The 16,999-nt window shown below is 42.8% G+C and overlaps 1 protein-coding gene across 1 annotated transcript in view; it reads right to left on the reverse strand.

The window, feature by feature from the left end:
- SCTR (secretin receptor) overlaps window positions 1–13,625 on the reverse strand; it is a 33,357-nt gene extending 19,732 nt beyond the window's left edge. Inside the window, exons 1-4 of the mRNA XM_033944131.1 lie at window positions 13,526–13,625; window positions 9,030–9,140; window positions 4,474–4,577; window positions 3,824–3,921 (exon numbers count right to left, since the gene is read on the reverse strand). Of these exons, the coding sequence (XP_033800022.1) occupies window positions 3,824–3,921; window positions 4,474–4,577; window positions 9,030–9,140; window positions 13,526–13,625 (413 nt within the window). The remainder of the gene's footprint in view (window positions 1–3,823; window positions 3,922–4,473; window positions 4,578–9,029; window positions 9,141–13,525) is intronic.
- Window positions 13,626–16,999: the final 3,374 nt, after the last annotated feature.

Raw genomic sequence — 16,999 nt, forward strand, 5'->3', positions numbered from 1 at the left:
TTAAATTGAAAATCAATAAAGATTTAATTATTATAAAAAAATAAAGGTGACGGGATAATCGCGCGCCAGACACCAGCACGCCGACAATCCACCACTGACAATTCAGCGCAAGAAAGGAGCGTGCCGCTGAAAGCCGCCCAAAAACTTATTTTTAAATGTTTTTCGGCAGCTTTCGGCGCCGCGCTTCTTTCTTGCACTGAATTGTCAGCGCTGGATTGTTGGCGTGCTGGTGTCTGGCGCGCGATTATCCCGTCACCTTTATTTTTTTATAATAATTCAATCTTTATTGATTTTCAATTTAAATCCAAGTATTACACTTGTACAGAAAGCAATAATAGTGAGGTACATTAAATACATTTGAAATTATAATTCAAAGATAACAAAATTAAACTATTTATGCTCAAGTCCTCATCTTTGGATCCAAGACTACATAATTAGTGAAACATAGAAGAAAATGAAAAATATTTAGCAAGGTGCTGTAAGCTATAGCATTGAAATGGGGTCCCCTACTTAAACAAATTATAGGGCTCAAGGATTTCCTACATCCAGACGAGATATTGCCACAAAGGTTGTCAATTGAGATGGTTCACATACTTAACAGAACGGTAACACACAATACACTTCCATGGGTGTCTCAGATAAAAAGTCGCCCCCAAAGATATAACCCCAGGTTTCAATAGAAGAAATTCACAGCGGCACCTTTGCGTCTCCCGTGAAAGATCGGGGAACATTTGTACTTTATGACCAAGGAAAATTTTTTGTCTGTTTGTAAAGTAAAGTTTTAACAAGCATGTTTTATCAATTGGTAAAGCTAAAGTTATGATCAAAGTGGCTGACAATGCTAAGTCCTTATCAGATGTCTCTAGAATTTCTGAGATAGTTAAGGGATCTTGGTCTGCGGGTTTTTCTTTTTGTTGTTGATTACGTCCTTTATCAGGGAGATAACAGACCCGTGAGAATGGTGGTAACATTTCTTCAGATATCTCTAAAACTTCCACCAAGTATCTCTTAAGCATATCTCTGAGTGTTACCATTTCAAGCCTAGGAAAATTAATTAACCTTAAATTATTACTACGTGAATTATTGTCAAGCATTTCAATTTTCTTCCTTAAATTGATGTTATCTTTAATTAAAGTCTCTTGGAGTTGTTTAGATGTGGTAATTTATTTTTCAATTTTCTGTATAGATGAATTTGAAGCAATCGTTTCCTTTCTCAAGTCATTCAATTCTTTGTTATGTTCTTTAATTTTCCCCTCAATTTGTTGAAAGGTAGGAGTAATAATCTTTACAAAGTCAGCCATTAAATCCCATAAAGAATCTAGAGTCACTTCAGCGGGCTTAGTTAATAAGACCGGAACTTGTATCAGTGTAGAGTGCTCACCATTCTGTAGATTTTCTTCGGAGCATGTCTTCTGGGCTTCACCCTCCTGCAGAGATGAATCTGCAGAGAAGAGAACACCTCGGCTTCCGGGGTTTCCCCACCCCTGGGGGAGCTGGTAACCTGAGGCTGCGGGGGTGAAGCCTTGTCATCGGGGCTGAGAGTAGTATCAGGCCCAAGAGGTTCCACTGCGGGTTCACCTCCCTGTGTCCTCAGCGGGCTACCATCCGATGACGCCGAGACCTCCTGCTTTCGCCTCAGGAATTCCTGGATATTGCCGAGACCTGGAGCTCCGGGGCACTGCGAGGCAGAAGCAGCGCCCGGCCCCTTCTCTTAGGCATCGCGGTAAGTTATGTTAACCGCTAAGAAATTGCTTTGACGAAATCGCTGTCCTGACGCGAGCGACTCAGCACATCCAGCTTACAGCAGCCATTTTGGGGGGATGTAATTTTTAAAACCAGGACTGGCCAAAAAGTCTCCCTTCTGGAATGGGTAACCTGGTCACCCTAACTATGGGTCCCTGACTTAGCTGGCCACTAATAATCTAGAATCATCTAACAACATTTATTCATCTCTGCAATACAAAATAAGACATATACCAAAAATGGAATGTAATTTAATATGGCCATTAAGAGCCAACTTTACAAATAGAATTCAAGGTGGGTTACATCAGCAAACACATTAGCCACAGATTACATTAAATACATCAAGCTTTTTTTCAGTTCTAATAAAGGTATATGTAAAAGGTTTTTAGACCGCACTCATACACAGAGATAGAGCAGAGATAGAACATTTCAAACTTCCATACCGGTTCTAGCTGGTATTATGATCTGCTAGTTGGTAACTTAAGCCAAATTTCATTATTTGATTGTAATTTCCTCAGTAATTAGGGCCTAAGTGCTCTTGTGTAGGGTTACTAGACATCTGGGAAAACCCGGACATGTCCTATTTTTAGAGGACTATCCAGCGTCCCGGATCGACTTTCCAAAACCCAGCAGTTTGTCTGGGTTTTGGAAAATTCCGACAAGCTCCGGCCGCATCTTGAGGGCATCTAAGCATGCACAGATAATGCCACACACATCCGCTCATGCTCCAGGCCCTTCAGATGCGGCCGGATCTTGTCGGGGAAAAAAAGAGAAGGGTTATGGGGGCGGGGCTGGAGGCTGAACTGGGAGGGGCTGGGGCAGAATGGGGCAGGGCCATGTGTCTGGATTTTTGCAGCACAAAAATGGTAACCCTACTCCTGCATTAACCCTACTTTATACAGTGAATGTTCAGTAATGCAAATGTGTTAACTGGTTAACACTTCCAGGTCTGATTCTATAAAAGATGTTTACAGTTAAGTGCCAGTTTTTAATGGCACGATTAAAATAATGAATTAGCCAGTAGGTAACTATCAATGATTAATGTTAAAACAGATACTGTATTTTTCGTTCTATAAGACACACCCGTCCATAAGATGCAACCTCCTGTAGAGGAAGAAAAACCAAGGAAAAAAAGTTTCCTCCTCTACAGGGGAGTGCGTCTGGTGGTCTTGTGCTGGGAAGCCCGAAGCAGCCCACCCGCAGCCTGAAGCAGCCCGCTCACAGCCTGCAGCCCACAGACCGAAGCCACCCGCAGCCAAAGCAGCCTGCAGCCCATAGCCTGAAGCCATCTGCTGCCGAAGGAGTCCACTTGCAGCCCACAGCTCGAAGCCGCCCACAGCCAAAGCAGCCCACCCACAGCCTGAAGCCGCCCGCAACCCCTCGTACCTTTTTAAAGTTGTGGTGGTCCAGCGTGCTCTCCTGCTGGACAGCTGGCTTTGGTAGCAGAGCGGTGCGACGCAGGAGTATGACCTTTGCACTTCCTGCCTGGTCCCGCGCCACTGAGTGATTAGCTGAGGTCAGTTCTTCACTACCAAAGCCAGCTGTCCAGCAGGAGAGTGTGCAGGTACCGGGGGGGGGGGGTGTATTCACTCCATAAGACACACCCACTTTTCCACCTCCTTTTTGGGGTTGGAAAAAGTGCGTCTTATGGAGCGAAAAATACAGTAATGGTTTTTATGAAACAAAAAACTAAAAAAATTAATAGATTGCAGGGTTTTTGCCTATGACATGAGCAGGAGCCAGTGAATTTTTTTCACGATAAAAACCCGAATTCGGTATACTGCTCCATATTCTGAGGCTTTTTCACCCTGACAAAATGTCATTTGAATAGATAAACCTTTCAAACTTCACGGTTGAATATTAGTGGGGTTTTATACAGAAATTTAGTATTAGATACTTGTTGACCACTGAGTTTATTGTTTGTTTTTGGTTAGATATAACAAAATTAGCACTTAACTATTAATGGAATTATGGAGAATCGGCCATTTTACTGTTGTGCTGAAAGCGGCCTCAGCTTAGTAAAAATGGGCCCTTGATTTGTTCAGAAAGGACATGAAATGAAATAAAAAAATTTTCTGACCGAAAGGTAGCAAGGATCACTAAGGCCGCCGTCAGTGTCCCAAGGGAAGCGCCGTACCCGACTGAGTACAAGATCTTCAATTTCATGTAAAAGGAATTCTGTAAAAGAGACCAAAGTTCAGGATTATTTTTTTTCAAGTTTTCTATACCGTTCTCCCAGGGGAGTTCAGAACGGTTTACATGAATTTATTCAGGTACTCAAGCGTTTTTCCCTGCCTGTCCCGGCGGGCTCACAATCTACCTAATGCACCTGGGGCAATGGGGGGATTAAGTGACTTGCCCAAGGTCACAAGGAGCACCGTGGGTTTGAACCCACAACCCCAGAGTGCTGAGGCTTTAGCTTTAACCACTGCCCCACACACTCCCCTTCAACACAAAATATGCCTTGGCAACATCTGTCCTGTTGTTTTATTTTCCCCTGGCACAGACAGTGTATACCATGGCAAACAAACAGAAGCAGGGCAGGATAGAGAAGCAATGGTTTGCAGTTAGGGAGGTACATCCCTTAATGCACATTCAGTTTGGTAGCACTCCTTAAAAACTTTAAAAGGCAATTCCTGTAACTAGACACCTGAGGTTAGAAATCTCTTTGCAGAAGTGTAGGACGGCTTTTCAAAACCCGACACTTTGTCACAAACCAGTCAGACTTACACTGGCTTCACTGCTGGTGTCATTTACTTCATATCCACAAGCAACATCAACCGTTGGGAAAATGGCAGACCAGCCTTCATGGGTGCAATTGCGATAAATAACACCTAAGCAAGAGCAGCAGACACAAACACATATAAGCAAATACTTATAATATTTAAAAAATTAAATAATTCTAACACATAACTGGGCCTCTTCTCCCTTGAAAAGAGGAGACTGAGAGGGGACATGATCGAAACATTCAAGATAATGAAGGGAATAGACTTAGTAGATAAAGACAGGTTGTTCACCCTCTCCAAGGTAAAGAGAACAAGAGGGCACTCTCTAAAGTTAAAAGGGGATAGATTCCATACAAATGTAAGGAAGTTCTTCTTCACTCAGAGAGTGGTAGAAAACTGGAACGCTCTTCCGGAGGTTGTTATAGGGGAAAACACCCTCCAGGGATTCAAGACAAAGTTAGAAAAGTTCCTGCTGAACCAGAATGTATGCAGGTAAGGCTAGACTCAGGGCACTAGTCTTTGACCTAAGGACCACCGCGTGAGTGGACCACTTGTCTGACCCAGCAGCGGCAATTCTTATGTTCTTAAGTTGTGGCAGTGGCAGTGGCAGGTCTTGCAGAGGGAAGAGCAGGAAAGAGAATGAGGAAATGCTGGATGTCGGATGCTGCAGTAGGATTAGAAAGTGGAGATGAGATGCTGGACACCTTGGGAGTTAGGGAAGGGAAGGATAGATGCAGGACAACTTGTTGGGGACAGGGAAAAGAGGGGGGAGAAGCTGAAGACCTGGGGGGGTGTTGTAGGGAAAAGAAGATGCTGGATCATGGGGCTATAGAAGGGAAAAAGAGATGCTGGACTGCATGGGCTGTTAAAAAAAGCAAATATACAGAACATCTGGAGCAGTGATAAGTAAAAGAGATGAAATGCTGGACACTTTGGAGGTAGGGAAGGGGAGATGCTGGAACTTAAGGAAGAAAACAAAGAAGCAGATATGTTGGACTCCTTGGGGCCATAAGGAAGGGAAGAGGAGAGGCTGGACACCTGGTGGGGGTTAGGCAAATTAAGCAGATTTGTTGGACACTGAGGGAAGTGGAGAAGGGGAGATGCTGGACACTTTTGCGGAATTAAGGAAGGAGAGATGCTGGATAGCTTGAGGGGTAAGGGAAGGGAAGATTCTATGCATGGAGGATAGAAAAAGAGAGATGGTGAGCACAGGAGATAGGCAAAGGAAGGAGATATTCTGGACAAGTAGGGGCAGAGACAGGGGCTGCTGCGTCAGCTCAGAAGGAAATTTTTTTTGCACCAGTTTCTAAAATTTTGATGACCATATTACTACGTTGTTTTCCGCATCACTCTCTACATGTGATAGATTGGACATCTCAGACCCCTGAGGAAGGAGTGAGAAGAGTAGGGAAGAGAAGGGAAGCTGCTGGATGAGGGGCGGGGGGTAGGGAAAGGAAGATGCTAGAACTGGGAGGGAGTAGGTAAGGGGAGATGGTAGAGCATGCAAAGGAAGGGGAGCTGCTTGGACAAGGAGGGAAGAGAGAAAGTAAGATGCCAGAGGGTGGGGTAGGGAAAGTAAAGAGAGATCCAAGACCAGGAAGGTTAAAGGAAGAAAGGGGAGATGCTGGGCTACAAGGGGAGTAGGGCCTTGAATTTTCAGAAGGCATCTGACAAGGTACTTTATGAACAACTCCTGAGGAAATTAGAAAGTCACGGGATAGAAGGAAGCTGGTTAAAGCATAGAAAACATAGAATAAGGTTATATAGTCAATATTCTCAATGGAGAAGGGTAAATAGGGGTCTGTTCTGGGACTGCTGCTTTTTAATATATTTATAAATGATTTAGAAACTAATAACGAGCAAAGTGATTAAATTTGCTGACAACACAAAGTTATTCAGTAGTGAATCAGTTTTTACGATATTGGAACTCCACTAAGGTATTTCATCCTTATCAATCTAGTTTCTGTAAAGGATATAATACAGAGACTCTACTAGTGAGAATGCTTGATGAAATTATAACTCAGCGATAATTGTAGAGATGTTATGTTTATTCAAATTGATCTCATAGCTACATTTTTGATATACCGTATATACTCGAATATAAACTGAGATTTGGGGGCCAAAGAAATGGCCCAAAAATGGTGGTCTTGGCTTATTTTGGGGTTATCGCCCCCCCCCCCCTGTACTTGTTACAGGCCTCCGCTGGGCCTGCCGTATGGCTTGTTGGGGTTGGCTGAGACAAGGAGGGATCCCTCCCGTCTTCTGACCCGGCTGACTCTGCAATTTTTTTTTACTTCCCTCCCACCTCCCCCAAGTACCTTTTTGAATCCCTGGTGGTCTAGCTGTGTACCGGGCAGGAGTGAACTTTTCATGCTCCTGCCCACGCTGAGCCCCTCCCTAAATGGCCTCCTCAAGTTATCCCAGCTCAGCCATGTGCTGGGCATGAGAGAGCTTTCCTCGCTCCTGCCCGGTGCTGAGCCGCTCGCTGAATAGCTGCCCTGAGTTCCCGCAGGACTCGTGAGAACGCGTGGCAGCTACACACTGTGTGGGAGAAGGCACTCTGGTATGTGCAATTCAAGAAGGTTTGGGACAAGTACGTTGGATCGCTCAGGGAGAGGAGGGGTAGGAGGGGTAGGCAGACTAGATAGGCCATCCTATATAATAAAACGCTAGCCGCGCATGCGCACTCCTACTTGCGTGCTTCCATTTTCCCTGATCTGTGAGATGTAGGTCTGTGGTCGCAGGAGTAGTGCGCATGCACGCCTAGAGTTCTTTTCAGTTCGTCTTCATCGTCGTCTTGGCCCCCCCCACCCGAATCCCCGTTGAGCCTCTCACCATGGTCTGACCCTCCCATCTCACTTTCCCTTCTCGCGGTCTAGCCGGCTCCCTTAGTCCCTTGCCGCCGTTGCCACCCCCTTCCCTTCCCGCGGTCGACAAACCTCCTGGCTCCAGCAGCGGCCACAGTACTGTAAATAAGATGCTTCGCGGCCTCTACTGCCCTGATTTGCTCTGCTGCGTCTCTGATGATGTGCTTGGAAACAGACAGCTTTGCTTGGGGGGGAGACAGAAGGGGGCCCATGGAGAGACAGTCAGGGAGGAACTGGAGGGGCAGAGGGAAAGGGGTCTGCTTTGGGGGAGGGGTGTGCTGGGAGGCAGATCATTTTGCTTAGGGGGGGAACACAGAATGGGGGCCATGGAGGGACAGTCAGGGAGGAACTGGAGGGGGAGAGGGAAAGGGGCCTGCTTTCTAACACCCGTTAATGTAACAGGCTTAAACACTAGTATGTTTAATAAAGGGCAGTATATTAATTGCTCTTAAATAAATAAAATAATTAAAATTGCCAAACCATAAGAGGACCTCACAAGACAGGGAGACTGGGTATCCGAATGGCAGATGATATTTAATGTGAGCAAGTGCAGAGTGATGCATGTAGGAAAGAGGACCCCCAAACTATAGAAACGTGATGCAGGGAGTTAGGAGTCACTGCCCCGGAAAAGGATCTAAGTGTCATTGTTGATGATACATTGAAACCCTCTGCTCAGTGTGCAGCGGTAGCTAAGAAAGCAAATAGAATGATAGGAATTATTAGAAAAGGAATGGAAAACAAAGATGAAAATGTTATAATGCCTTTGTATCGCTCCATGGTGTAACCACACTTTGAGCACTGTGGGCAGTTCTGGTCACCACATCTCAAAAAAGATATAGCGGAATTAGAAAAGGTACAGAGAAGGGTGAAGCAAATGATAAAGGGGATGGGACGACTTCCCTATAAGGAAAGGCTAAAGTGGCTAGGGCTCTTCACTTTAGAAAAGAGACAGCTGAGGGGAGATATAAGAGGTCTATAAAATAATGAGAGGAATGGGTAGACATGAATCGCTTGTTTAATCTTTCCCCCCAAATCCTAGGACTTCATTGCGTGCGATGACGGGGGATTAAGTGACTTACCCAGGGTTACAGGGTGCTGAGGCAAGAGCTCTACCACTAGGCCATTCCTCACTTCCAAGCTACTAACTACTATATTTAAAACAAACCGGAGAAAATATTTCTTCACTTAACGTATAATTAAACTCTTCAATTCCTTGCCAGAGATAGTAGTAAAAGCAGTTAGCTTAGCAAGGCTTAAAAATGGTTTGGACAGTTTCCTAAAATAAAAATCCATAAGCCATTTATTTCCAGGATGAGCAGCATAAAATCTGTTTTACTTAGAATCTTGCCAGGTATTTGGACCTGGATTGGACACTTGCAAACAGGATACTGGGGAAAGCCACTGCTTGCCCTGGATCGGTAGCATGGAATGTTGCTACTTCTTGGGTTTTTGCCAAGTACTGGTGACCTGGATTGGCCATTATGAGGATGTGCTACTGGGCTTAATGGACCATTGGTCTGACCCAGTAAGGCTATTCTTCTGTTCTTATGTTCGGTCTGTCCCAGTGTGCAATTCTTATGTTCTTATGAGCCACCCCTGGCTGGGACACACGCCTGAAGGATCACTTATTATACAGCCTGCTCTATGCTTCTCCAGTGTAAATTCTACTGCTTACTTTTTTTTCACCTGTTACCTTTGTTTCCAGTAAATATTTGTAGAAATTCTGGACATGGAACAGAGACAGTCTGTCCAACTGCAGAAGGCGGCCAGCAAGTCATATTATCCCATACACCAGCACACTGCCCTAAGATCAAATGAAAAGCACATTTCTGTCTCGTATGCATACTTGGATAACAGTTCAGTACCTACATTTGAAAAGTTCTAAATAAGAATGACAATTAAACAAACTTTTGCAAGGATGCCTTTCTTTGGAGGTGAGGGGGGAGGATTTGAAGTTGTGAATTTCCGGGATTTACTTGAAAACATTTTTATTGTTTTCATATTCACATAATAAACAAACAGTGATCCAATACAATACAGTCCAATTATGAACAATAACCCCCCTGCCCTCTCCCTCCTTCTCAGTCAAACTCTCCCCTAACCCTGCATAAAAGTTTCAAGTTTCAAGTTTATTTGTTATTTGATTAATCGCCTATCACAGTTACTAAGCGATGTACATAAAATATAAATATAAGGCAAACGATAACAAAGATATATAAAAAATATAAAATCATATAAAAATAGACAAATTACAACAGGAAACACTAGGATAGAAGGGAATGAAATACATTTTATGATAGGAAAGGAAGTACATTTAAGGGTAATATCCAAAGGGAAAGGGAAAACAAAATAGTTTATTGGGAGTATAATACACAGTTGAACAAAATGGACATTTTTTACCAAAAGCATTTTTTACCAAATGTTACCATCAGCCTGGTTTCTTATGGCTTCCAACAACTACATTCATAAAACATGAAGGAGAGAAAAAAATAATTTCCAAGTTTAATACTGGCTGCAATTAGTAAAACGCTGATCACCATTGACTGAATATTGGGCTCTTAGTTTTCTTAAGTAAACTTTGTGGACTTTTTTGAAGGTTATTGAATCCTGGTATGGTATTGGGTGTGCTTGAGGACCTGAATTTATATACCTTAGATTAGTTTGTTAGGATATTAAGAGATTGCAGCAGAAATTTCAGCCTCGACTAGGGATGTTTGCAGATGTCAATGGAATAATAGTGAATGACCCAGAAGGAATGAAAAAAGAGACAGAAGGAATATAGAGAAAATCTATACCAAAAAAGCAATGTAGAAATACATAGGGGAAATTGAATTGGAAATTGACGTTGAAAAAGAACCAAATATTTTATGAGAAGTTATCGCAGTAATTAAGGCTTTATTGAAAAAGTCACCTGGCATCGATGGCATTCCAATTGAATTAATTAAAGGCTTGCAAGGTGCTATTATGGCTCTCACTCGACTGTGTCAACAGATTTGGGAGAGAAAAACATGGCCAACTGGCTGGAGAACATCTTTTAGACTGTTAGTCCAAGCTTCGATTCTGTCCATTCTTGACTATTGTAATAATATAATCTATTTAGGCTCTAAAAAGAAAATTCTTAGAAGACTGAGGATAATCCAAAATTCAGCTGTCCGATTGATTTTTGGTCTAAAAAAACATGAGCATGTCAGCCCTTATTATCGTCAATTACATTGGCTGCCAACTGAGGCAAGAGTTCTGTTTAAATTTGCCTGTACTTGCTTTAAATTGATATTTGGTTTGGCTCCAGTTTACTTTTCCTCTCATTTTGAGCAGTTTAGGTCCACCAAGGTTACTCGATATTCTTATCCGTTTGCCTACCCGAGTTTAGGTTCAAACAATTTTTATTGATGCATACAATAATGCGAGCAATACACAGAAACACAAAAGATTCAGAGTACAAATATTGACGCATCATATGCAACAGGATATCAAGTACATAGAGAAGATCAGAACTGCAACAACCCCCCCCCCCCCTCACTTGACTCACGGCAAACAAGGCCAGAGTCAGCAGAATGGCCCTTCGAGGCCCTGGACTCTGATGAGCCCGAAGTAGCCACTCCACATCCCTTCCCCAACCATCCCCAATACATAAACCTGTAACTAAATGCAAGAACCATACAAAAACCCCCATCCGCCCTCCCCAAAAATCCCCTCCCCACCCCCCAATGGTACTCCCCACCCCATCCCACCATGGATCACTAGCGCTCTATCACCCCAGCAAACTGAGCTTCTAGTTCAAGTCACCCATCTTAAAATCGCACTTCAACCTTTTGGGTGTAAGGACTGCAGATATGGCTCCCGGACATTCAAGAAAACTATCTTCTGCTTCCTAGACCCTCCCGCATCCCTCGCCTCCCAGGTAGCCAACTGATTCCTCCCCGCGTTTAAAATCCTACCGATATAAGACTTTTTGGGAGAGAACACTTGCATTTCAGGCAGGCAAAATGCAAAATTGGTTAGGTGTTTCCATTTCTCAGGCCTTGTCTTACTGTTCTTTTAGGAAAATGATTAAGACTAGTCTGTTTGATAAATTTATTACATGACAATGTTGTTCCTATTTCTGTATTTCTTATACAATTGTACCTTCACTGATTGTCCAGTATTCTTTTATGTGAACCGCCTAGAACTGCTGGTATGGTGGTATATAAGAATAAAGTTATTATTACTATTATTTATACCTATACCTATGAAAGGTGACACCAAAGATTATAACAACTATAGAACAATTGCTTTAATTCCACATGCCAGCAAAATATTGTTGGAAATATAACTAAGGTTGCAACCATATGAGGAGCAAGAATTACCTGAAGTTCAGGCTGGTTTCAGGAAAGATCAAGGAACCAGGGATATTGTTGCCAATGTTAGGTGGAAACTACTACCACTATTTATCATTTCTATAGTGCTGAAAGACGGTGTCAGGTCAAAAGCGCGCCGGGACAAAGGCGCGCCCAGACAATTGAGCGCAGCGCGCGCCGCCGCACCGCTCTAAATTACTGTTTTTAGTGCTCCAATGGGGGGGCGTGGGGGGGAACCCCCCCCACTTTACTTAATAGACATCGCGCCGCGTTGTGGGGGCGTTGTGGGGGGTGTGGGGGCTTATAACCCCCCACATTTTACTGAAAACTTCACTTTTTCCCTGTTTTTAGGGAAAAAGTTCAGTTTACAGTAAAATGTGGAGGGTTACAACCCCCCAAACCCCCCATAATGCCGGTGCGATGTCTATTAAGTAAACTGGGGGGGGTTCCCCAACAAAACCCCCCGTCGGAGCCCCTCAATTGTCAGCGCACGCTTTTGTCTTTCGCGCCGTTGTCTATGAACCCTGAAAGACGTACGCAGTGCTGTACATTTAACATGCAATAGACGGACCCTGCTCAGCTTGCAATCTAGTATGCACAGACAGACAAGACATATAGGGCTCCTTCTACTAAGCTCCGTTAGGGCATTAACGCACGGAATAGCGCACGCTGAATTGCCACGCGCACTAGACCTTAACGCCAGCACTGAGCTGGCGTTAGTTCTAGCTGCGTAGCGTGCGGTGTAGCGCACGCGGTAATATCATGCGTGCGCTAAAAACGCTAGCGCACCTTAGTAAACGGAGCCCATAGGGTTGGAGAGTTTCTTCCAGAGAGAATGATAGGATGGACATAAGTATCATACGGTGAATTGGAGCTAGAAGTTGAAAGAAGCCTTGAAAAAATGAGCTTTTAGCTTGGATTTGAATACTGCTAGATATGGACCTTGCCATATTAACTCAGGCAGTCTGTTGCAGGCATACAGCGCAGCAAAAAAGAAGGGATGGAGTCTAGAGTTGACAGGGAAGGAAAAGGATACAGATAAGAGGAACTTACCCGATGAATGGAGTTCACGGGGGGAGCATAGGGGGAGATAATTGAGGAGAGAAATGGGGGGGGAGGCTGCAGAGTGAATGCACTTGTAAGTCAGTAAGAGGAGTCGAACTGTATACGGAACTGGATGGGGAACCAATGAAGTGACTTGAGGAGAGGCGTAATATGAGTATGGCGGCTCTAGCGGAATTTTGAATGGATCAAAGAGGAGAGAGATGGTTGAGTGGAAGATCTGAGAGAAGTAAGTTGCAGTAGTCTAAGCAAGAGGTGATGAGAGCGTGGAGAAGGGTTTTGTTCGGATTGTGGCAACATAGAGGAAGAAGCAACAGGCTTTAGTGGTTTGTTGGATCTGAGCGGAGAAGGAGAGAGAGGAGTCAAAGATGACCCCCGAGGATGTGAGCTGACAGGAGTGTTGTCCACAGAAACAGAGAATGGGGGAGCGGGAGGTGTGTTTAGGCACCCCCAGAACCACCTCCACTGCTACAAAATAAATGGGTGGTGTGCGCAAGTGCAAAATTTACCATAGGATGCCTGAGCGCAGCCCGTGGTAAGCCTTTTTTTTTTTTTTTTTGCTGCGGTAAGCATACTTTAGTGCTTATCACCTTAGTAAAATGACGCCTATATATTTACATTAGTTTCTTTGGATTTGATCATTTCATAGATTTATGATTTCAAATTAAGGCTTGTACTTTGAATAAACTTTAGTAGATAGTGAAAAAAAAAAGGATTATAGGAGACCTACAAGAAATTATTATGTAATTGAAGATTTTGAATTGTTAATACATAAAATCACAGTATTTACCTGATGTGAGTGGCTGATTTTCTGATCTATTCTGTTCTCGATTAAGTAACTCAGAGCATAGGTCTGCTTCCTTTTCCAGAACACCAAGCACATCACACATCAAAATAGCTTCAGTCTGAAAATATAAATACATCATTTTTTCAAAATGATTCAACAAAACAAAGGCCAAAAATAAGCAATTCTTATTTCTATAACGAAGTCATCATATAATATAGGTACAAATTCAAGTTATTGGAGCTACAGTATATGATTTTCGGGCACATTGACAGAAGTTGAATCAGTAAACTAAACTAAACCTTAAGTTTGTATACCGCATCATCTCCATAAAGATAGAGCTCGACATGGTTTCCAGGTAATTCAATAAATGAGGGAAAGAGATAATAAGAAATTAGAGGTTATGAAGAGGATAGCTAGCTTTACATTTTAAATAGATAGCGTTACATTTTGGAGAAAAGCCAGGTTTTCAGATGATTTCGGAATAATTGGATTGAGCCTAGGTTCCGCAATGGGGCAGGGAGGTTATTCCAAAGCTCAGTGAATTTGAAGAAAAGGGATTTCCCTAATTTACCTGCATACATGACGCCTTTTTTTTTTTTTTTTTTTTTTCATGACGCCTTTTAATGAGAATGAGAAAGAGAGAAAAAAAGAAGAGAGAGAGAGAGAAAAAAAAAAGAGAGAGGAAGAGTGAGAGAGAGAGAAAAAAAGAGAGAGGAAGAGAGAGAGAAAAAAAAAGGAGAGAGAGGAAGAGAGAAAAGAGAGAGAGAAAAAAGGAGAGAGAGAGGAAGAGAGAGAAAGAGAGAGAGAGGAAGAGAAACTAAACTAAACCGTAAGTTTGTATAGCGCATCATCTCCATAAAGATAGAGCTCGGCACGTTTTACAGGCAAATTCAATAAATGAGGGAAGGACATAATAAGAAATTAGAGGTTATGAAGAGGATAGCTAGCTTTACATTTTAAATAGATAGCTTTATGTTTTGGAGAAAAGCCAGGTTTTCAGATGCTTTCGGAATAATTGGAATGAGCCTAGGTTCAGCAGCGGGGCAGGGAGGTTATTCCAAAGCTCAGTGAATTTGAAGAAAAGAGATTTCCCTAATTTACCTGCACACATGACGCCTTTTAACGAGGAGAAAGATAGTTTGAGTATGTGGGCGGATCTGGTAGTGTCAGGTCTCGAAGAATTCCAGGATAGTGGGATTAGGGGAGGAAGAATGCCATGTAGGATCTTGAATAAAGTACAAGTACAAGAACATATAGTGCTCCAATATCTGGAGTAGAGAGTTGCACGGGGACAGAAATCCTCTCCGTCCCCACCCGTCCCCATCAGGATCCTCTCCATCCCCACCCGTCCCCGCCAGGATCCTCTCCGTCCCCACCTATCCCCGCAAGGAATTACCTTCATCCCCGCCCGTCCCCATAAAAAGCAGCAATTACTTCTGACAGGATCATCAATTCCACAGTTTCTTTTGTGTTTGCGCTGCTGTTTTCCTTGTGGAATCTCTTTGGAGGAACCCTTTTTTTGTTTTCTGTTCAGGTAATTAACTTATAAACCCCCTCTTTTACTAAGGCTGACGTGTCCATTATATTATATGGACGAACCCCGTGGGACTACAAGCAACATTTGGTGTTCAAAATAAATGACTAGCTCTGAAATAAAAATACAAATAACTCAACCCTATATTATTGACTTTAATGTTATGGATCTTTGTTTTCTCACACACAGATTAAAGTGATGAGAGTTTATGTGTATTGCAAGTCGACCAAGAAATTAAATTGTGGATCTTGCTAGGTATCAGGTTTCGACGTCTCGTTGACATCCCAGTGTACAGACACTTCTGTATTAAAAGAGAAGGTAAATAAAGGGAAAATATTTTCCATTGAATATTTCTGCTCAGGATTTTAAATCAGGTTCTTGAGTTTCAGCACTTCCAGTTGATGGTTTTAGTTAAAAGTGATATCTTGGATAACGTAAGCTGCAGTAATTCATACACGTTTCCCTATAAACGTATTGGCAAAGAAATGGAAACAAAATTCACGATTCACGAAACTGGAGTACAGTACTTACAAGCCAAAGACCACGTAACAAAGGAGTTAAGAGGAATAGCCACATGCTGGTGCCGACCTCAGTGGCCATCCTGGTATGCAGGCATCACAGTGTAAAATGAACTGGGCCTCTCCCAGCAGCAGGTCCTATCAGCTTCTGACTGTTTTAGCATTCTCGGCAAGCTAAAGAATAGTTCCACCCTCCCCCCATTCAATTCCCCAGGAATCTTGTTTATTTGTTTTAGCAGGTTATTATCTTAGATTTCCCAGCATGGCAGTGTCAGGGTGTGTGTGTGTGTGTGTGGGGGGGGGGGTTATACATCCGGACTGGTTCCCCACTGGTCTGCTTCCACTTTTCCACGCACTACAGTGTAGTCCTAGTCCAACAGCAGAGGTCGCCAGATACAAGGAATCTGGCACTGCATCCTTTCTGGTGGTCCTCTCTCCAGAAAAAAGCCAGGTGCTATTGCCAGCTGCCCTAAGAGGGCTCAGAGAAAGGAAGGCAGTAGGACCCAGCAATTACAGTAAGAAATAGACTTAATATAGAAACATAGAAACATAGAAGATGACGGCAGATAAGGGCCATAGCCCATCAGGTCTGCTCACTCTACTGACCCACCCCCAAGTCTACTATCCTAGGGATCCCACTCCCGGTGACAGGTTCCCTTGACTTAACCCTCTAAGGGATCCCACATGGGCATCCCATTTGCTCTTAAATTCTTGCCCGCTGTTTGCCTCGATCACCTGCACCGGGAGCTCGTTCCAAGGATCAACCACTCTCTCGGTGAAGAAATATTTCAAGGATTTATTCATACAGCAAAACTGATTATTACATACTTTGGGCATCAGAGGGGTAGAAAATAAAAATAAGGATTATTCTAGCACAATTAATAAAAATATACAGGTTGCATAAGCTAAAACCCCCCAAACAAACCATAAATTGAAACCCATAATTCCTGAATTTTTCTCAATCCAAATTCCATAACCCAATATTACATTTGAGTCCACAGTTTGACCTTGTGAAATATTAAGCATATTTCCCAAGAGCAGGAATGGTGTTGCCCTAATACTCGGTATGTACAATACCTGTACACTAACATTAAATTAATATTACTCTAATATGTAAGATATATTAACTGGTTAATAGGGCCACCAGTCTTTTACAGTTAAAAGAGCTAATGTATTTTTTTTTTTTTTTTACAGTGTATTGGCCCCCTTGTCTTCCCCTTCCAATATACAGTGCCTGGTATTTCCATCTAAAGGATAGTGCAGTGATCATACCAAGCAGAAAGTAGATTGGAACACAGATATATTTTTGTAATAAGAAAAGTAAAATGTATTAAAGATAAAAAGAACGTTCTTTAATTTTTAAATCTTATCCAAAACTGCAAAATACGGGTAGCCTAATTTAAAAACAAGGGCAACCTTAAGTTT

Source organism: Geotrypetes seraphini, chromosome 5 (assembly GCF_902459505.1).
Source record: "Geotrypetes seraphini chromosome 5, aGeoSer1.1, whole genome shotgun sequence".
In the NCBI taxonomy this organism is placed as follows: Eukaryota; Metazoa; Chordata; class Amphibia; order Gymnophiona; family Dermophiidae; genus Geotrypetes; species Geotrypetes seraphini.